A 23,158-nucleotide genomic window follows, 5' to 3' on the forward strand; every position below is an offset into this window, starting at 1 on the left:
GACATATATTCACTGTTTAGTGACGTATTATGTAACCTTCAGGTATTTGTGGTTTTTTTTCAGGTTTTTTTCTTGTGGGTGGCTTTTAGATTCATAGCTTTGTGGTCAGAAAAGATACATGGTATGACTTCGATATTCTTGATTTTATTCAGGCTGGTTTTGTTGGCTAATATGTGACCTATTCTGGAGAATGTTCATGCACATTTCAAAAGAATTTATATTCTGCTGTTTTAGGGTGGAAAGTTCTGAATATATCTGTTAAATCTGTCTGTCCAGTATGTCTCTCAAAGCCATTGTTTTCTTGTTGATTTTCTGTTTAGTTGATCTGTCTATTGCTGTAAGTGGGGTGTTATTGTACCCTACTATTATTGTATTATTATCAATAGTTCCTTTATATTTGTTATTAACTGTTTTATGTATTCGGGTATTCCTCATGTTGGGTTCATAGACATTTACAGTTGTTATATCTTCTTATTGAATTGCCCCCTCTATTATTATAGAGTATCCTTCTTTGTCTCTTGGTACAGTCTTTGTGTTAAAGTCTATTTTGGTGAAATAAGTATTGCTACTCAGCTTTGTTTTGACACCATTTACATGATAGTTATTTCCCCATCCTCTCACCTTTTTTAAAGATTTTATTCATTCATTCATTCATTCATTCATTCATTCGAGACACAGAGAGGCAGAGATATAGGCAGAGAGAGGAGCAGGCCCCTTGCAGGGATCCTGATGTGGGATCCCGGGATCATGCCCTGAGCTGAAGGTAGACATGCCATGGCTTAGCCACCCAGGGCTTCCTCCATCCCCTCACTTTGAATCTGCAGATGTCTTTGGGTCTAAAATGAATCTCATGTAGATAGCATGTAGATGGGTCTTATTTTTTTTTCATTCTTTACCCCATGTCTTTTGATTGGAGCATTTAGTCCATTTACATTCAAAGTAAGTATTGATATTTATTTCTTGCTATTTTATTACTTGTGGGTTTTTTTGAAGATTTCCTCGGTAACTTTCTTGTCTTTTTCTCTTTCATGTTTGTTGTTTTTTCTTTATTGAAATATTTGGATTTCTTTTTCTTTATTCTTTGCTTGTTTATTAGTGATTTTTGATATATCGTTACCATTAGGGTTGTATAATACCTCCTCTGTGTATAGCAGTCTGTATCAAGTTGATGATTGCTTAAAATTTGAAACCATTCTTTACTATCCTCCCCATGTTTTAGGTATGTGGTGTCATATTTTATATCCTTTTCTTTATGAGCTCCTTGACTGATTTTTTTACAGAAACTTTTTATTTTCACTGCTTTGTGTTTCCTCCTTTATACTGTCACTTTGGTCTCTCTTTCCTATGAAAAGAGTCCCCTTTAATGTGTCTTGCAGGGTGGGTTTACTGGTCACAAACCCCTTTGTTTGTCAAACTCTGTGTCTCCTTCTATTCAGAATGAAGCCTTGCTGGATAGAGTATTCTTGGCTACAGATTTTTATGATTTAGCATTTTGAATATATCATGCCACTCTCTTCTGGCTTGCAACTTTTCTGTTGAAAGATCTCCTGCTGGCCTTATGTTTTCTCTTGTAAGTTAATCACTTCTTTTGTCTTGTTGCTCTTAAGATTTTATCTGTATCACTATATTTTGCAAGTTTAATTACATTATGTCTTGGTGTGGGTCTGCTTTTACTGATTTTGATGGGAATTCTCTGTGGCTTCTGGATCTGGATATCTGTTTACTTTCCCAGATTAGGGATGTTTTCATCTATTATTTCTTCACAGAAACTCTCTGCCGCTTTTTCTCTCTTTGCTTCTGAGACTCCTAAAATACAAATTTATTAATTATATTTGATGAAGTAACTGAGTTTCCTAAATCTATTTTCATTTTGTTTATTTTTTTTCTCTCTTTTGTTAAGCTTGATTACTTTCCAGTACTCTGTGTTGTAGGCCACTAATTCATTCCTCTGCTGCTTTCATCCTACTATTCATTTCCTCAAGCATTTTTTTCATTTCATTTGTTGAGCCCTTTATCTTTGCTACTTTATTCCTTATCTCTGTGTTGAGAGTCTCATTCATGTCTTCCACTCTTTTCTCAAGTCCAGTATCCTTATGATCATTGCCGCCCCCACCCCCACCCCGAGCTGGTCTACTTGTGTCCCACTAACACCAGAGTGAGCAAAGACAGCCCACAACAGGCAAGAGAGTCAGTGCAGAAAGGAAAAGTAACTCAGACACAATAGTAGGGCATAAGCACCATACATAAGATACTCTCCTGAATTGCCAGGTGAACAGGAGACATTGCACTGCAGGTCATTCCAAGAGCTCCTCTTCATAAGGTCATTACTTTCAAGAGCAGAAAACATAGCTGACTTTCTTAACACAGAGAAACAGACACAGGAGAGGGAGACAAAATGAGGAGAGAGAGAAGTTTATCCCAAATGAAAGAACAGGACAAAACCCTAGCTAGAGATTTAAGCAAACAGATATAAATAACATGCCTGATAGATAAGATGCCTTAAGATAGATCTTAAGGCAAGGATTTTAAGGAATGTGGGACTGGGGTGTGCCTAACACCGTTTATGGAAGAGACTGTCCCATCTTCTTTGTCAACTATTAGTTGATCATATATGCATGGGTTTTTTTCTGGGTTCTCTGTTCTGTTCTGTTGATTTTTGTATCTGCTTTTATGCCAGTACCACACATTCTTGATTGTTATAGCTTTGTAATATAGTTTGAAATAATGAAGTGTGATGCCTCCAACTTTATTCTTTTCTTCTCATAATTCCTTGGGCTCTGCAGAATTTTTTGTGGACCCATAAGAATTTAGGATTTTTTTTTTCTGTTTCTATGGGAAATGCCATTGGATTTTGATAGAGTTTGATTGGACACATTAACAAAATTTACTCTGCTGATCCATGAGCACTGGATATCTTTCCGTATCCATATTCATCAATTTCTTTCATCAGTGTCTTATAGTTTTTAATGTATAAATCTTTATTATTTTGGTTAAATTTATTCCCAAGTATTTTATTCTTTTCATGCTGTTGTGTTTGTGTCAGCCTTGCACAGGGGCCATGGTAATCTCCTCTGTATTGTTCCAATTTTAGTATATGTGCTGTGGAAGCAAGCACTCTACATGGGATTGTTCTGTTTGATAGAAGTATAGCTACCTCTAATCTCTTTACATTTGCATGGAATATATTTTTCTGTCCCTTCACTTTGAGCCTTTATGTGTCTGTAGAACTGAAGTGAGTCTTTAGTAGTATGTGATTGGGTCTTTTTAGAAAAATACATTTAGCCACTCTATGCCATTTGTTTGGAGAACTTAATCCATTTATATTTAAAATGATTATTGGTAGGTAGGGACTTACTAATACCATCTTGTTGATTGTTTGCTGTCTATTTTAACCTTCTTTTGTTCATTTTTTCCTTTCTTGCTGTCTTTCCTTATGAATTGATGATTTTCCATAGTGGTATATTCTGATTCCCTTCTCTTTCTCTTGTGTATCTACTATAGGTTTTGCTTTGTGGTTACCTTAAGGCTTACACAAAACATTTTGTAGTTATGATAATATACTTTAAGCTAATTAACAACTTCAATCGTATGCAAAAATTCTACCTTTTTATTCTTTTTTATGTTTCTGATGTCACAGTTTACATCTTTTTACATTGTGTATACAGTAGTAAGTTGTTATAGCTATAGCTATTTTTCATATTTCTTTCGTCTGTATACTAGAGTTAAGCAATTCGCATGCCACTGTTATAGTATTGGAGTATTCTGAAATTGACATATACTTATTTTTACTGATTTGTTTTTCCAAATACTTTCATGTTATTAATTAAAGTCTTCATTTCAGCTTGAAAAGCTCCTTTCAGCATATCTTGTAAGGCAGGTTTGGTGGTGATAAACTCTCTCACCTCCTTTTGTCTGGGAAACACTTTCTCTCTCTTTCAATTTAGAAGGAAAACTTTGCTGACAAAGCTCGCAGGGTCCTCCACAAAGCAGGCCACTGGGAATTGTGATCACTTTCTCTGTAGGACTGTATTAGTAGCCTTTGCCCTTCTCCTTGTTTGAAGCCATTTCCACAATTCTTGCCTTTGCCTGCCTCTGAGTAAGGTGAAACCAAGCAGGTCTTTTATGCAGTTCCCTTTTTGAGTGGGGAAGCTATTCTACCGTATTCTCCCTTCTCCAGTGAGCGCAACTATTTCAAGCTGGAGTGTTCCCTCTTGGTGCTTAACAGTGTTGGCCTGGTGGATGGGATGATGCAGTCAAAATGAAGCTGTCTTCCTTCCCTTTTTGTGAGGTTATTGATGGGCTTTTTGTTCCATTGTGTTGCAGAAGTTTGTTGAAATCCATTCAAAATCCTGAGCTCTCTCAGAACTATTTTTGTTTGTTCATAGCCATGTAACTATTGAACTTTGTTGCAGGATGGAGGCTAGAGTCTCCTATTCCATTGTTTTGGTAATGTCACTGAACAGCCTCTCAGTGTTTGCTTTTAATAGCTAAATGCTATTTTGAATACCTTCTTTAGCTAGTTAACCCAACTAAAGTACCAGAGAAAATATTTAAATAAACTCTACTGTGGGTTTTGGTTTAATACTTGAGTTATAGTTGCTTTTGCAAGGACAATAGTTTTACAACACAGTTTTATGCATTATTTTGCTTATTAAAAAATTACATTAAAAATTTATATTAACTGCTCACTGAAATTTTTGTTTTCTTTTTAAAAGATAATGCCACATCACAAGCTTTGGTTCTATTTGGTGCCCCTAAGGAGGACATTGAGATTTTTCATGAAAATAAAATGACAAATACTGAAGGTAAGGACTGAATGTGAGTTATATAGTAATCTTTGTAAACCTTATTTACATTTATTTATTAGTTTGTGATGTCCATGTTATATTTTTATTTAGAAATGAATCCTAGGGCAGCCCAGGTGGCTCAGCTGTTTAGTGCCTGCCTTCAGCCCAGGGCGTGATCCCAGGGTCCTGGGATCAAGTCCCATGTTGGGCTCCCCGCATGGAGCCTGCTTCTCCCTCTGCCTGTGTCTCTGCCTTTCTCTCTCTATCTCTCTGTCTCTCATAAATAAATAAAATCTTAAAAAAAAAAGAAATGAATCCTAAATATCACTAATAGTTAACATGGTAATTATATAACATTAAGAATAAAATATCATAATTATTTTATTAACAATATACTGTTATTAAATTATAAAAATTGTTTATAATTTCAGAAATGTTGAATTTTTAAAGTAAATATATATATTATTTTTTACAAGGTTTTTTTTTAATTTTTTAAAATTTATTAATGAGAGACAGAGAGCGTAGAAGAGAGACAGGCAGAGGGAGAAGCAGGCTCCATGCAGGGAGCCTGATGTGGGAGTCGATCCCAGGTCTCCAGGATCAGGCCCTGGGCTTAAGGCGGTGCTAAACCGCTGAGCCACCTGGGCTGCCCAAATATATTTTTTTTATTAGTTATGCCAAGAGTAGCAGGTCTAGATTCTTTCTAGTTCTTTGGGGATATGTTTCTTAGAAGAAAAAGAAGCAGGGCTATGTTTTCATGGTATAAAATCTAGCGTTAAGAATCCATAAAATATTAGCCCTTGAAAGTGTTTCTAATATTGTATGTAGAAAGAGGTAGAAAGAGATGATAGCATGCATACATTTCATGTATAGGGGTTCATGCATATTTTCAGCTTATTTTGGTGGAGAACTCTATATTAATCAAAAAATTCTAATCTTGATTTCAAAAAACTTCTGCTCTGGAGATTTTCAACTTGACAGGATAAAATTGGAATAAGGTGCCATTCTGATTCTTTATTTCTCTCCAGTAGAAATGTTAATTAGAATTTTAATCTTCTGGCTTAGGGTTTATTGCCATAGTTTGGGACACACTTTTTAAAATATCAAATGATTGGTTTATGAAACAGACACAGAAATACACATGTGTTAGTAGGATATAGAGTTATTTAAGAATGATCCTTATATGGAATGTATAATCTTGCAAGCCAGGTAAAATATAACTATAAGCCAATTAGTACAACACAACAGAAAAGAATGGTTATAGAGAGTAATAGCAGAGATGGCACAAGGTAATTAAAAGGTTCAGTACCAAAAAAAAAAAAAAAAAGGTTCAGTACCTAATTCCAGTGTGTGAGCTTGGAGTTTCCCCACTGCCAAACAATTCTTGAACACCATCTAGGTCCTATAATTCATCTCAGTTCTGATACTGTCTACTTACCTGGAGGTAGAGTCAGAATTCACAAGGTAAGAGCTTAGTAATACTGTAAGGCTGCCCCTTCCCCCATTGCAGAGGTCAATCCAAAACCCAGGTTGTCAACTGTGCTTCTGACCAAATACTATAGATTAGAGGTTCCAATGAACCCCTTCTCCTTGGATTTACTAGAATGGCTCACAGAACTCAGAAAAGCATTTTTACTTACTGGGTTACTGGTTTATTATAAAAGGAACAGCTTGATGAAGAGATGTATAGAGCAAAGTAGGTGCAGATCTTCCATGCTCTCTTTGAATTTGTATTCTCCCCGAATCTTCATGTATTCCCTAACCTGGAAGCTTTTCTTTTGGATTTTTATGGACACTTTTTCACATAGATATGGTTGATTACGTTATTGGACACTGTCAACTGATTCAGCCTCCTGGCCCTCTCCCTTCCCTGGAGGTTTGGAATGGAACTAAAATTTCCAATTCTCCAATCATGTTCCGACTTTCCAATCATATTTCCTACTATTCTTTTGCTTGTCTTTTCATTTATTATAATATCTTTTTGAGGAGTTGAATGTTTTGTTTTTGTTGAAGTCTAACTTATTATTTTTTTCTCTAATGTTTCTCCCTCTCTTCCTTCATTCCTTCTTCCCTTTCTTCCTTCCTGTCTTCCTACATGCCTGCTTGCACTTTAAAGATATTTTTCTATTATATCCTTGCCTGCATTTTTTTTTTCTGATGAGAAATGTAACAGGTATCCATATCTATGTTCCCTTTATGTCATGTTCCTTTTGTTCTCTGGTTACTCTAAAGAATTCCTTTTAATTTTTTTTTTTTTTTTTTTTGTATTTCAACTGTGATACTCCCAGATATAGTTAGTTCTCTTGATATTTTAATTGTTTGGGATATACTGAGCTTACATGTGTTACTAAGTGTTTTTTTTTTTTTTTACCAAATTATGAAATAATGTGGCCATTATTTCTACAAATACTTTTCACTCCAAACTTCTTTTTTTCAAGAACCTTAACCTTACACATGTTAGATTATTTGATTTTTGTCTCACAGCTTTTTGAGGATCTGTCTTTTTTTCTTCATTTTTCTTTCTGTTCTTCAGATTGGATGATTTCTGTCAATTCATCTATACATTCACTGAGTCTTTACCAATATATCTTTTAATTTAAAATTTCATACCTTGCAGTTCTAGAATTTCCAGTTGGTTCTTTTTCATAGTTTTCATTAAAAAATTTTTTAATTTAATTTGCCAACATATAACACCCAGTGCTCATCCCATCAAGTGTCCTCCTTAGTGCCCTTCACCCAGTCAACCCATCCCCCCATGCTCCCCTTCTGCAACACTTTGTTTCCCAGAGTCTGTCATTGGTTTGTCTTCTTCTCTAAGTTTTCCCCACTCAGTTTTCCTCCTTTCCCTTATAGATCCTTTCACTATTTCTTATATTCCATATATGAGTGAACCATATGATAATTGTCTTTCTCCAATTGACTTATTTCACTCAACATAATACTCTCCAGTTCTATCCACATTGAAGCAAATGGTGAATATTCGTCATTTCTGATGGCTGAGTAATATTCCATTGTGTATATATATATATATATATATATATATATATATTCTTTATCCATTCATCTGTCGAAGGACATCGAGGCTCCTTCTGCAGTTCGGCTATTGTGGACATTGCTGCTATGAACATTGGACGTTTCACTATATCAGTATCTTTGGGGTAAATACCCAGTAGTGCAATTGCTGGGTCATAGGGTAAATCTATTTTTAACTTCTTGAGGAACCTCCACACTGTTTTCCAGAGTGGCTGTACCAGTTTGCATTCCCACCAATAGTGCAAGAGGGCTCCCCTTTCTCCACATCCTCTCCAACATTTGTTGTTTCCCGACTTGCTAATTTTAGCCATTCTCACTGGTGTGAAGTAGTATCTCATTTTGGTTTTGATTTGTATTTCCCTGATGGCAAATGATGTGGAGCATTTTTCCATATGCTTGTTGGCCATGTGTAGGTCTTCTTTGGAGAAATGTCTTTTCATGTCTTCTGCCCATTTCATAACTGGATTGTCTATTTCTTGGGTGTTGAATTTGCTAAGTTCTTTATAGATCTTGGATACTAGCCCTTCATCTGATATGTCATTTGTCAATATCTTCTCCCATTCTGTAGGTTGTCTTTTAGTTTTGTTGATTGTTTCCTTCAAAACTGTACAGAAACTTTTTATCTTGATGAAGTCCTAGTAGTTCATTTTTGCTTTTGTTTCCCTTGCCTTCATTCATAGATGTGTCTTGCAAGAAGTTGCTGTGGCCAAGTTCGAAAAGATTGTTGCTTATGTTCTCCTCTAGGATTTTGATGGATTCTTGTCTCACATTTAGATCTTTCAACCATTTTGAGTTTATCTTTATGTATGGTGTAAGAGAATGATCCAGTTTCATTCTTCTGCATGTGGCTTTCCAAATTTCCCAGCACCACTTATTGAAGAGACTGTCCTTTCTCTAGTGGATGTTCTTTCTGCTTTGTCAAAGACGAATTGACCATAGAGTTAAGGATCTCTTTCTGGGTTCTCTGCTTTGTTCCATTGGTCTATATGTCTGTTTTTGTGCCAGGACCACACTGTCTTTATGAGCTGACTTTAAGCTTTGTAATACAGCTTGAAGTCAGGGATTGTGATGCCCTCAGCTTTGGTTTTCATTTTCAGTATTCCTCTGGCTATTTGGGGTCTTTGACTGGTTTGGGGATCAAGGTATTGCTGGCCTCAACAAATTTGGAGGTATTCCCTCCATTTCTATCCTTTGAAACAGCTTTAGTAGAATAGGTATTCTTTAAATGTTTGGTAGAATTACTCTGGGAAGCCATCTGGCCCTGAAATTTTGTGTCTTGAAGGGTTTTTGATGACTGCTTCCACTTCCTCTCTGATTATTGGCCTGTTTTGAGTTTTTTCTTTCTTCCTGTTTCAGTTTTGATAATTTGTAGGTTTCCAGAAATGCATCCATTTCTTCCAGATTGGCTAATTTGTTGGCATATAGTTGTTCATAATACATTTTAAAAAATCAGTTGCAGTTCCTTGATATTGGTTGTGATCTCTCCTCTTTCGTTCATGATTTTATTAATTTGAGTCTTTTTTTTCTTTTTAATAAGACTGGCTAGGGGTTTAATCATCTTATTAATTCTTTCAAAGGACCAGCTCCTGGTTTCGTTAATCTGTTCTACAGTTCTTCTGGTCTCTATTTCATTGAGTTCTGCTCTAATCTTCATTATCTCTCTTCTTCTGGTTGGTTTAGGCTTTATTTGCTGTTCTTTGTCCAGTTCCTTTAGGTGCAAGGTTAGCTTGTGTATTTGAATTTTTTCCAGTTTCCTGAGGGAGACTTGTACTGTGATGTATTTCCTTCCTGGGACCACTTTTACTATATCTTAAAGATTTTGAACAGTTGTACTTTCACTTTCAATTAGTTTCCATGAATCTTTTTAATTCTTCTCTAATTTCCTGGTTGACCCATTCATTTTTTAGTAGGATGCTCTTTAAGTGTTTGAGTTTCTTCCATATTTCTTCTTGTGATTGAGTTCTAGTTTCAAAGCATTGTGGTCTGAAAATATGCAGGGGATAATCCCAGTCTTTTGGTATCCATTGAGATCTGATTTGTGACCCAGTATATAGTCTATTCTGGAGAAAGTTCCATCTACACTTGAGAAGAATGTGTGTATTATTCAGTTGAATTAGGATGGAATATTCTGTAAATATCTGTGAAATCCATTTGGTCCAACGTATCATTCAAGGCTCTTGTTTCTTTGGTGACATGTTGCTTAGAATATCTGTCTTTTGGGGATCCCTGGGTGGCTCAGCAGTTTAGTGCCTGCCTTTGGCCCAGGGCATGATCCTAGAGTCCCGGGATCAAGTCCCACGTCGGGCTCCCAGCATGGAGCCTGCTTCTCCCTCCTCCTGTGTCTCTGCCCCCCCATCAAATAAATAAATAAATAAATAAATAAATAAATAAATAAATAAATAAATCTTTTAAAAAAAAGGAATATCTGTCTTTTGCTGAGAGTGCCATGTTGAAGTCTCCTGCTATTAATATAGTATTATCTATGTATCTCTTTACTTTTGTTATTAATTGATTGATATAGTTGGCTGCTCCCACATTAGGGGCATAAATATTCATAATTGGTAGGTCTTCTTGTTGGATAGACCCTTTGAGTATGGTATTGTGTCCCTCTTCATCTCTTATTATAGTTTTTGATAGAAAATCTAATTTATCTGATAGAAGGATTGCTAGCCTAGTTTTTTTTGAGGATCATTTGAATGGTAAATTGTTCTCCAGCTCCTCATTTTCAGTCTGGAGGTGTCCTTAGTTCTAAAATTAGTCTCTTGTAGATAGCACATAGGTGGTCTTGCCGTAGTTTTCATTTTTATATTAATACTCCTTATATGTTCACTTATTAAGACCATATTTTCCTTTAATTATGTGAACATATGTTGTTTTCCTTAACTTTTTGAGCATGTTTATAATAACTACTTTAAAATCTTTGCTATATCAATGTCTGGGTCAACTTGGTTTCAGTTTCTACTGATTTTTTTTCTAGACTTTTAAAACACACTTAACACACTTTCCTGTTTCTTTGTATGATTTATTTTATTATTTTTTTCTTTGTATGATTTAATACTGGATATTTGTATAGTACATTGTGAAGATTCTGGATTCTGCTATCTTTCTCTGAAGAGAATTGATTATTTTTCTAGCAGGCAGTTCAGTCTGTCATTTGATGAACTTAAAAGTGGTATATGCTTGGTTTTATGCAAAAGTACAGATATAAATATAATAATTGGGGTGATGCACATAAAGTAACCACATATTAGAAGGAAGGATGGGCTGGTGAATAAATTACATAAATATCACATTCACTGGGCAAGGAGAGTTGGCAGTTTATGAACATAGTTTTTTATTTCATTTGTCCACACGATCAGCAGTTATTTTTCTTCACATGGAAGTTTCATGTTGCAGAGCCTCAACAAAACTCAACTGTAGCTTACATCCAGGAAGATCTTACCTCTTAGGCACTGATTCTGAGCAGGGAAGTTAAAGTTGGGCAGATGTTTAAAGAGGATGAAAGTCTTGTCTGAGATTAAGTCTTTAAAGACAGCCTGGGGTTAAGGGTCCAACTCTTGTTTTTAACTTAGGTGCTGATCTCAGGGTCCTGGGATCAGAGGCCTACTTCTCTCTCTGCTTGAGGATTCTCTCTCCTCTGCGCCTGGCTCCCGCTCTCCCCCTTCCTCTCAAATAAGTAAATAAATCTTAAAAATAATAATAAAAATAAAGACTCACCCTGACCATTTGTGCACAGGCTTCATGGAGAGGATTTCTATCAATATGTTTGACTGAAATCATTATTGTATCATGGAATTTTACAAAAAAATGATATTTTAACATCCCACCATTCATTTATTAAATGAGAAATCTGAGGTTAGAGACTGAGTCATTTTAACTTAAGCATAGTTAGTTAACACTCCAGTCAAAAAATGGATGAATGTGGACATCTAGTTTAGTAATCTAGAGCGTCTCTTTAAACTGAGTGAAATTAAAAAGAAACAGAAAGGAAAGTTTTAACTTATACTATGCCTATATTAGAATAAAAACAGTGATAATAACTCCTGAGTTCTGTTTCTGTGTTGTGCTACTTATGATGTCATGTCTTTACAGACTTTAGTGCCAATTTTAACTTCATAGTATTTCATTTTCTCCACTTTATCATATGTAAAATGTTAATCCTAAACCATGGGGTGCTATGGAGATTAATTAGCATTCGCATAATAGGGTTGAGAGTAGCACATGTGGGAAAAATGTTAAATGAGTCCTTACTATCCTTGTTTTCTCCACATTTAATGAAGCAAAACAAATGTTTTGAGTATAAGGACAACTGCCTGGTTGTTAAATGTGTATTAAAACTTTCTTATTTCTAAAAAAACAAAAAACAAAAAACTTTCTTATTTCTAGAGGGAAGGGCAGCATGCCCTTATCAAGATAATTGGATAGGAGATCAATATGTAATTTTCATCAGCTTGTTCTTTAGTCCTATGACTAAAGTGGAGGTGAAAATACATATCTATGTATGAACTAAAGAGGAAAGATGGAATATAATACAAAATGTTCATAGCAAGTATGTGTGTTTAGTATAGTCAAAGCAAACCAAGATACATTAGAACATCAGGACTGATATCTTAAAGAAACAGTCAAAATTCAAAAACAAGTGAAAATGTGAAGCATTTGAGATGCCTTGAAATATATTTTTAGGACTGCCTGTCTTTATTTTGCCATCTTTTTAAAAATACGAAAACAACCTTCAAAGTATACTCCAAAGCCAAAGTATACTCCAAAGTATACTCCAAAGCCAAAGTATACTTCAAAGATACAATTTCAGTCTCAGCTCTCCACCTACCAGATCTGTGGAAATGGACACATTATATAACTTCTCTAAGCCTTTGTTTCCTCATCTATGAGAAATCAAGATATAATTCCATTTCATAAAATTGTGAAGATTAAATAAAATGTGGAATCAAAAGTACTTAGCACAGTTCCATGACTGGAACATATTTTTAGTTCTCAGAAAATGTTAAAAAAATATATATGTATATGTAATATATGGGGTAGGGTAAACACTTTAGTTTATAAGTGAAGGAGATAAGCTATTTTCACAGATTGTGTTTTTGGAGGGGGGTATCATGAGACCTTATTTAAAATATATTTTAAAAATTGCTGTTCAAATGAAGACATTTACGTCTCTTGGTTGGCACTGAAATAAAAAGCACAGTCTGGAGGCAACAGCATAACTTCTATGTTCTTCAAGGTCAGCTGAAATGAGGACATCACATTGTTTTCACTGAGGCACCAAACCTATTTTGTGTCTTGCATTTAAGATCAGTGATTGCAGCTATAATCCAGCCCAATAGAGTCCTTAGAGGCAAAAGGACTGCAAGTAAGCACTTTGGTGGAGTTTCATGGACAACTTTGCTTGCTTCTGCAACCTTCAGTTGATTCGGGACATGCCAGGATTAGAATCACTGAGGCACATCGGACTGAGTGGATTTTATGATGAGTACAACTTGAATGCTATAGTAGGAACATCAATCACTCTTTGCATGAGACTCCAATTTTCAGAAATGGAAGGTAGAAAATGAGGTTATTATAAGGATGAAGGGGACCTGCTTTTATTATTATTATTTTTTTTCAGCAAGAGAAACTCATGCTGGATTTAAAGAAGAACTTCAGTGCATGAGTGGTTGGATATTATTTACACTGGAAGGTGTGGACTCTCTTTGAAGGGAAAACTTAAAATATATTTCAAAGTCACTTTTTAAGTGATTCAAGAACTATTTAGAAACAATTGGATTAACTGGTTTTCTGTCTTTTTTCTTTAGTTCTTTTTTTTCAATGATTACTTCATGATATTATGGAACACTTCATATAATTATATAATTTTAATATCATTCTATTACTTTCTGAAATATTTATCAATTTATTAACAAAATTTAAAAAGTATTAGTATTAATAAAGCAGAATAGTTTTTGCATATTCTGAACATCACAGTTTACTATTTTATATGTACCTGTTAACTAATTCCTGTCTGTTTTATTTTTAAGGGGTGAATAAAGGAATTTACTTTAGCTACCCAAGTCGACGTCAAAGCTGTACTTTAGTAAACATCCCAGCACCATGTGTCAACAAAATGATTTCACACATTGAAGATTTGGAATCTAAAATACAAGAACATTTGAAATGGGTAAGATCTAAAATGCTAACCTTTTTGCAAGTTCTATAGAGCCTATAAGGGCTGTTACTTAAAGAATTCAGGTAGTTATTTTTTTAATGATACTTGGACTATTTTATAGAATCTTTGCTCAGTTGTGTAATTTACTAATCTAGACATGTTTTTGTTATTCTCACTTCAGAAAGGTGAAATGACCTTACTAAATAGATTTTTCCCCTACCTGTTTGTTCCTTATCCAGAGGCAATCATGCTAAGTAGTAATTTCCATAAGCCAACTTGACTAGCAAATTAAATAGTATTTACATCGTTTTTAGGGAGACTAAACTGATTAGATGATTAAATGAGTAAATTGGTGTGTAAAAGGACAGCGTGCCCTTTTTAATGAGTTATTTTGTTCTAAAGAAATAATAGGTCTGTTGAAAGAGAATGTAATGATTCTGTCTTTTCAACCTGTTTGATTTTATTATTCTTATGGGAGTTCAATCTTGAAATCAATGTAACTTTCAGTTATTTTCAGAAGATGATGCAGTAATGATAAATAACTTCTAATACCTTTTATTAAGATTATTCTGAGCCATTAGTACACAATTATATTGCCCAAACAGGAGGATAAATCTGTCTATGCTATTTCTCTTCCCTCATCACCATTATTGAATCTGGCTCTGAGAAAGTTCTGAAGGGGCAGTCATGATACTTGATGTAGGGTGATGTTTCCTTCAAGAGGCATTAGAGTGCAGTCCTTAAAATTGCAACCTTTAGAGCAAATGTTCTATGACCTTAGATAAAAACGGACATAATGATATTGTGGATACAGTGCTAGCATATGATATGCACTCAATATTTATTAGTTATTGTTATTTCTGTAATATTGTTTATATCATTTTATAGTAGTTTTATAGTTATTTATATTTATTCTATTTATCTTTGTTTCTTCTTTGGTTCTCCAAACTTTTCAGAAAATGCTTTGTGAGTCATAAGTCTTACAGTATCCTCGGCCTTGAGAAATATTGTTAAGTAGATAGAAGATAATTAATCTTTATTGATTTGATATGCTGTATACTTCACATGTGTTTTAATTAATGATTAGGCATATTTTGTAAGTATTGAAAATAGATTTATAGGTGTTTTAGTAAATAATTCCAATAGCTATGATTGTAATAGCTATACTATAGTAGCTATTTTAACAACTGTAATAGCTCAAAACTATTTTTTAAAAAATATTTTATTTATTTATTCATGAGAGACACAGAGAAAAAGGCAGAGACATAGGTGGAGGGAGAAGTAGGTTCCCTGTGGGGAGCTTGATGTGGAAGTTGATCCCAGGACCCTGGGATCACGCCCTGAGCAGAAGGCAGATGTTCAACCATTGAGCCACCCAGGTGCCCCTCAAAACTATTTTTAAATGGTTATTCTTATATCTAATTGATAGTTGGGGACATAACAAATAGTTGAGAGACTTTTCAAGATCATAAGATAGAATTGGGATTTGAACCCACCATCTGTTATCAAAACCCTTTTTTTTTTTTTTACCCAGTCCCAATTAGGATTCTGAACAATCGATAAACTGTTAAACACAATGGATAATGGGCCAGCTGAAAGATTACCTTTGATAAAATAATTCACAAAGTTTACAAGATATTCTATAGCTTTTCTTCAGAAAAACTGAAAAAAAAAGAGCTTTTCTTATGTAAATATGTTATGAAAATGAGCCAGCTGAATAAATAAAGAAGCCTTATGAAGGCCAGCACCAGAGTGACTTGCTTAGTGTTGTCTTCTGGCATTTAGCTTAGAGCCTAGCCTGATACATAGTAGATGCTCAATAAATATCTGTTGAATGGAAAAATAAATGAGGACCTGAAGCAGAACCTTTCTTTTCTAGATACATCTGAGATACCTATCCACCCAATAGAGAAAGAGCTACCACTTACCAAACATCTGCCATTTTCTAGGGGCACTTGGGTGATATAGTCAGTTAAACATCTGACTTGGTTTTGCCTCAGGCCATGTTGGGCTCTGAGCTCAGCACAGTGTCTGCTTGAGATTCTCTCTCTCCTTCTACCTCTGCCCTTACCCACTGTGCATGCTCTCTTTCAAATAAATAAATAAATCTTAAAAAAAGGAAAAAAAAAGTATTTTCTATGTGCTTACCAAATATATATTTCTGTATTTGTACTTTACAGGAATCCAACTTTATAGGTGAAAATCCTAACAGGAAAGTCAAGTAATTCATGTATCATCACACAGGTAGTAAGAATTAGAGATGGAATTTGAGTCAAGTTCCTTCTGACTCTAAAGCCCCTTTCAGTTTCTTTTTTATAATCCCTAAGGGCAAAAGAAGGCCTTAATTCTCATTGATGTGGAATGTTAGTATTTTGACAACATGAAATATCCAAATAACAATGTAAGATAAATATACTTCTAGACTAAAACTGTATAATGAGAATAATGTGTTTACAAGTAAATATACAAATAAACTATTTGAAAGATTAGTTATGAAAATAATGCTCATAACCACTTTTTTAAAAAATCAGGACTTATTTTAGGCTTTTTCTGTTTTCTAAATTTAAAAAAAATGATATTTTGCTTTGACTACATATTTAGTAGTTAGACTTGCTAGTGTTGAACTGATAAGACTATATTTCTAGAGTATATTTTACACTAAATTTTTTGTATAGGTCATCACAACTATTGACTAGGCATTTACTATATTTGAATTATTATTTTGGGAATGAAATGGTAGCTACCTATCTTCTTTAAAATGATTAATTTTTCTTTCTGAATAAACTCATACATAAAAAGAAATTTCCAATACTACTTGGAAAAATGAACTTTTGGTAGTAGTAGACAACTTTATATTCATTGTCTTTACTGAAAAATTTAAAGAAAATTAAGAAATTGCACTTAAAGGAAATTTTAAAAATAGAGCCTGTGATTTTTTGATAAACAAAAGCTAATAGGATCTGTTATTTCCAAAAAGGTAAATTCATGTGGTTTTTGTGGAAAGATGATGTATTATATTTTCCTGTAGATCATAATTCAGAATTAGTTAAATCTAAGCATAAAATCTAGTTTTAAAGAGTGGGTTACTTGTGTCAGAAGTATATAAACTTTACAATTATCCTGAGAAAATATCAAATTTTTATAAATGTGCATCTGGATTCATTTTGATAATTCTAGAATACCTGAAACAATGCTGAAAAAGGACATTTCTTCTCAACATTTTTACCATTGAAAAGCATTTTATCCAATGAAAGTTATCAGCTGATTGTACCTTTGAGAGGAGTTTCACATTTTTCAATTTTATTCATTCATTGTCTATAGTCCTAGGCATTGTCTTTGCCTGTTGGGTTTTTCTTGGGGACTGCAAGAGGTGCATTTATGATGGGATTGATGTGAAGTCAAACAGAGAAAGAAAGTGATGTCCTCTGTAGGCCCACAGTTTTTATTTTTTTAATTGCAGTTTTTTCACTTTTGTCTAAGTTGTCAATTATGTTTTTCTATAAACTGGCTTGATTTTTAAAACAGCTTTATTGATATAACTTACATACAATAAAGTTTGTCATTTACAGTGTACAATTCAGTGGTTTTTAGTGTATTTACAGAGTTGTGTAATCATTACCATAATCACAAAAGACCATATATTGTATGATCCTATTAATGTGAAATGTCCAATATAGGCCAGTCTGTAGAGACAGTAGATTAGTGTCCTAGGGCTGGGGGCTACTATTGATGGTTGTGAGGTTTCTTTTGGGGATGATGCTTGTTTGTTTTTAGTCAGGATCATCTTAATATTTTATTAGATAAAGCTCTGTAAGTAATTGTAAAGCTGTCATCTACCTTGGTATGGACTGCATTAAATGAGTGAAAGATCAATCTTTTTGGATCAACCATTATGGTTTGTTTGCCAGTTAAATCACGGTGGTTTCCATATTTATAGTCAGAATGAATACTGTAAAGCCTGTGATTAGCAGAGATGAATCTACCATCAGCTTTCCATGCATTTATAGCAGTTTAATTGCAATTTTAAATTTTGAAAAGAAAACTCTCCAAAGTAGAGTTACTATGAACACTTTCTGTATCTTTTTGCAAAGAACGAGAAAATATGGAAGTATAATGGAAATAATTACCTTCATATATCCCCATTACAAGTAAAAGATTTTGTTTTATTTTTCTTCTACCTGTTTTTTCTAGACTGCCTGTAGATGACTTTAATTTGAAGTGATCTCTACTGCATTGAAAATTCTTTCTTCATTTAATCAATACAAATCATTAAAATGTTACCATGATTTGAAAGAATTACATAGAAAGTATTTAGAAATCATTCTTTAAAATATAAATAATTTATTATACAAAATAACAATATTTTATCAATAATAGTGATAAAGCTAATGTTGATTAGGTACCTACTCTATATTCTAGGCTGTATTAAATAATTAATGTATATGATTTCATTGAAACCTCATGGAAACCTTGTGAATTAGAAACTGCCATTATCCCAAGTTACAGATGAGGAAACTTATTCCAGAGGTTGACTTCTCCCAACATTACATAGTCACTGGCAAAGCTAGCATCCAGACAGGTGTCTGAGATCTTAGAACATCCTATTTTCCACCATGCTGTATCATCGATTCCTGAGAGTATGTGAACTATGAGGACCAAAAAGATGATTGTTAAAATACTTGTAATTCCAGTTGTAAACTTTTTGCTGTGCTTAAACCATTTTATATTTGTTTTCAATTCTGAAAAGTAACATTTAATCATCTGACTCTACTGATACTTGAGTTCTCTAATTCTGTTAATTCTATTGTATTTCATTTGAAACTTAAGGACACTTCAAATCCTGGAATATCCATTGTTTTCCTTCCTAGCATCTCCATTTTCTTTTACTTCCTTGACAAATGGATTTGTCTCTTAAAACACTAATTGGTATATCTGTTTTTCTTACTTTTTTATCCTACTATCCTTCTAGTCTGACATCTCTGATGAGCTCTCTCTGATGGTTTGCCGTCTCTACTCCTACACCTTAGGCTGCTAAATAGTGACAGAGAAAAATTACACAATAATCCCAATTTGAGATGTTATACATTCATTGTTTCCAACCTTAATGGAACCTATAATGGTGTTTTGAAATTATTCTGGTTTTTGTCAAGCAGAATTTTCTCTAGTATTCTCTGGTGGCTACTCATGCTTCTTTTGCTCAGATCTACAAATCTTCTACCTTACTACCATTCATCTCCTACTTCCTAAAGAAAATAGGAGGTATAATAACAGAAATGCTTAAAACTCTTGTTATCCCACTTATAAATATCCTTGTCCACAAATATTATTCCTTTGGTCCTTCCATGGAAAATTTCCTTCCCCCATCATTGGCTTCTTCCCACATCTGCATTCCATCTTCAGCTTTTGTAAGGATCTTGTTCCATGCGGTGTTTGTATTCATCTTCCAAATTTCTTTTTTTTTTTGCCCCTTGTCTCATTTCTGTTAAAATTTAAAATATTTGTTTCTCCTGTTTTTAAGAAAAAATTTTTTAATCCCATACATACCTTTAAATATATCCTTTTTTGTCTTTTTTCCTGTTTTACTTAACATCTGAAAAGAGTTGCCTAAATTTAGTATTTGTTTCCTCACCTCCCAGTTACTCACTTATTCATTATAATCTGGATTTGGTCCCTATTACTCTAATGAAAATATCTTCAGAAAAATGAATCATTGTTTTTTCTGTATATTGGTATATATATGTTTTTATATATATGAATTGTATGAATTGGTGTGTGTATATATATATATAAATATATATATATATATATATATATATATATATGAATTGGTATATACACACACACGCACAATACTGTTTCTCTGTCTCTCTCTCTCTAAAACTTTGTGGCTAAAAGAAGCATTTATTTGGTTATCATTGAGAAATTTCTTCTGTGTTCAGCTGGGCAATTTTGTAAGATCTTGCTTGGGGCCAATCATGTGGAAGTACACATCTGCTAACTTAGCTAGAAATGCTGATTAAGATGGCCTCACACCTATCTCTGGGACAGTGTTCTAGGAGTACATATCCCAATGGGAAAGAGCTTAAAATATTTGCTTGTGTTATGTTTGCTCAAGTCCTACTGGGAAAACACATAATCAATACTTCTGTTAATGCAGTCGAGTATTAAGACAAGAATGCCAGGAGATGTGATTCTTTAGGGAAAATTTGTGTAGCAATCTATCAGTCCATTGGCAACATGATTAATAACCCATCCAATTGAAGACTATAATCACCAACTCTCCAAAAGTTTTATTCTATTATTATATTATGGTATCAGAGATCCGAGATTATGTTTTGTAGCAGATCTGATACAGATGAAGTTTTCTGGTTTCAGTTTCTTCTGACCTAGGGATCTATGAATTAAACAATATTAAATACTTCTGCACACTTAGCAAACAGTGAAGCATGGACAAAGCTATCACAATAAGCTATCACTGTTATTCAAAAAGGGGAGAAATTAAAGACATAACTTTCACTGGTGCCCAAAATTCTGAAATTTATGAGGGCACATGGTGTTAGGTCTAGCAACATGTAAGTCTAAGAAATATATCTTGATTAGAACTCAGTTCTGCTTTCTGAAGATAGTTCCCTAATTTGTGGTTCTTCTTGTCTCTGCTTTACTCTCTGAGCTCTTGGTTCTGAGAAGTACTTAGATTTCCATAAGAAATAGACCTGAGTAACTATCCCAAACTTTTTTTCTGTATTGGTTTGTTCAGGCTGCCAAAAAATACAACAGACTAGAATACATAGACAAAGGGTTATTTTCTCACAATTCTAATGGCTGGCAGTCCAAAATCAAGGTGCTGTCACAGTTGACAATACTGAGGATTCTCTTCCTGGCTTGTAAACAGCTGTGTTTGTTCTCACATGGCCTTTCTTCTGTGCCCAGATGGTGAGAGAGCGAGCTCTGGTATCTTTTCATCTTCTAAATAAGAACACTAGTTTTATTGGATTAGGACCCCATCCTATGACTTCATTTAACTTTAATTATCTCCTCAAAGGTCTTATCTTCAAATACAGTCACATTAGAGATTAGGGTTTCAGCATATGAATTTTAGGAGGACACAATTTTACCTATAACACTGTCATAAATTGGAATTGTCTTTGCATTTTAAATCTTTTGTTTTTTAGTCCAAAATATTACAATTCCCATAAGAACTTTGGGGTTTCATATTAATTAATTAATCTGATTGGGTTTAACCTCGTATCTCAAAAGCTATGATCATATTATTTTTTTCTTTAACATCATTTATTTTATTTTTTAAAGATTTTATTTATTCATGAGACAGAGAGAGAGAGAGAGAGAGAGAGACAAAGGCAGAGAAAAGGCAGAGGGAGAAGCAGGCTCCATGCAGGGAGCCCAATGTGGGACTCAATCCCAGGACTCCAGGATCACGCCCTGAGCAGAAGGCAGGCACCAAACCGCTGAGCCACCCAGGGATCCCAATTTACTTTCGTTTAGTTCAGCCATTTTTATGTTCTCCTAAATAGTATTGTTTTATTAAAATAAACTTCATTTTAGAACAGTTCAAGACTTTCGGAAAAATTGAGAAGATAATATAGAGATTTCATATATACTCGACCACATTTTCCCTATTTTAACATCTTACATTAGGATAGTACATTTGTTACAATTAAAGAATCAATATTGTTACATCATTGCTAATTAAAGTCCATATTTTATTCCAATTTTCTTAATTGTTTTAATTGAGATAAAATTTGTGTCTAGAACATGAAGTCTATTTGAGAAATATACAATTAATGTGGCATCTTGAAGATAAAGCTTAATTAAAACATTTTGAAGAACAAAAGGCAAAATTGGAAGAAACTAATGCAAAGCTTCCAACAGACGTAGACTATATGAATATATGACATGCAAACATTTTCTTTGTGTAGGTTTTGTTTCACTTTTTTTATAATGTCCCTTGGTGTATAAAAGTTTTTAATTTTGATGAAGTTCAGTTTCTTATTTCTTTCTTTTGTTGCTTATGCTTTTGGTGTTAGGTCTAAGAATTGCAAACTCCCAAGTCATGTTTTATTCTAGAAGTTTTATGGTTTTAGCACTTATATTTAAGTCCGAAAATTTTTGTATATAGGCGGCATGTATATTCTTGTGATCAAGGTAAGATAACGGGGTATTAAAAATGGCTCTTTGTCCTTTATACCTCCTTCCATTACAGGCAAACCATTTTCTCCCAACCCTTAAATATTGACTGGATTTGGGATTTGCATTGAACAATAGATGTATCAGAAGAAATATACAACTTCTAAGCAAAGTCTCAAGAGACCTTGAAGCCTCTGCTGTCACTTTCTTGTTCCTCTAAGCTTCCCCTGTAAATAAGCCTAATTGATATAGCCTCCTTGACGATGAATGACAAAATAGAGAGGGGCTCAACCTGTAGCCAGCACAAACCACCAGATTTGTGAGTGAGGCTGTCTTGGCCTACCTGTCCTACTCAAGCTGCCAGGTGACTGATTAGTTTGAGATCACATTAGTTACCTCAGACAATACCAAGAAACTCATGTCCCTTCAGCATTCTGCTCTAGTTTTGATTATCTCTAACTTCTGGGCCTTAATCTATGAAATTTCTGTTAGAAAAGTATTATATAAAATCCTAATTATTAATTAGTTTAGGAACTAATAATATAATCATTGAATGCTCATTCTCTTCTCTGCCTGTTTAGTTCTGTGCATTTTCTTTGGGTTTATTTGGATTTTTCTTATAGACCTGTAGGAACAAATTACTATCTTTGGTTTGTTATATATATTTTAAACTTATCCTCTCAGTTTTTTTTTTACTTTATGATATCTATTAGTTAAAGTAAGTTTTTAATTTTAATGTACTTACATTTATCACTTTCCCTTTATTTTAAATGTTTTGCATCTTGTTTAAGAACTCTTTCCATACTGCAGAGTCCTAAAATTTTTCTTATATTTCTTCTGAAATAGTAAATATTTTTGCTTAAGATTTATTTTTAAACAATGTGGAATTGCTTTGTGTGTATGTGTGTGTGTATACCCAGAGAATGGAATAGGTCGTTATTTTCATTCATAAAAATACGAAAAATTACTTTTTTGTAACATTAATTTTATTGGAAAAACCAGTCATTTCTTACAAATCAGCTGTGCATTATCTATC

General features: G+C 33.8%; 1 protein-coding gene and 1 non-coding gene across 2 annotated transcripts in view; one reads left to right on the forward strand and one right to left on the reverse strand.

Moving 5' to 3' along the window:
- Positions 1–3,004: 3,004 nt before the first annotated feature.
- Positions 3,005–3,115, reverse strand: LOC129509184 (U6 spliceosomal RNA). The gene has a single exon (XR_008664298.1). It is a non-coding gene; the product is annotated as a U6 spliceosomal RNA (small nuclear RNA).
- A 1,143-nt stretch (positions 3,116–4,258) lies between these two features.
- Positions 4,259–23,158, forward strand: part of CCDC178 (coiled-coil domain containing 178) — a 374,243-nt gene continuing 355,343 nt past the window's right edge. Inside the window, exons 1-3 of the mRNA XM_055323597.1 lie at positions 4,259–4,325; positions 4,716–4,805; positions 13,850–13,989. Coding sequence (XP_055179572.1) covers positions 4,259–4,325; positions 4,716–4,805; positions 13,850–13,989 — 297 coding nt within the window. The remainder of the gene's footprint in view (positions 4,326–4,715; positions 4,806–13,849; positions 13,990–23,158) is intronic.

The sequence above is a fragment of the Nyctereutes procyonoides genome, unplaced genomic scaffold (assembly GCF_905146905.1).
Source record: "Nyctereutes procyonoides isolate TBG_1078 unplaced genomic scaffold, NYPRO_anot_genome, whole genome shotgun sequence".
Taxonomy (NCBI): Eukaryota; Metazoa; Chordata; class Mammalia; order Carnivora; family Canidae; genus Nyctereutes; species Nyctereutes procyonoides.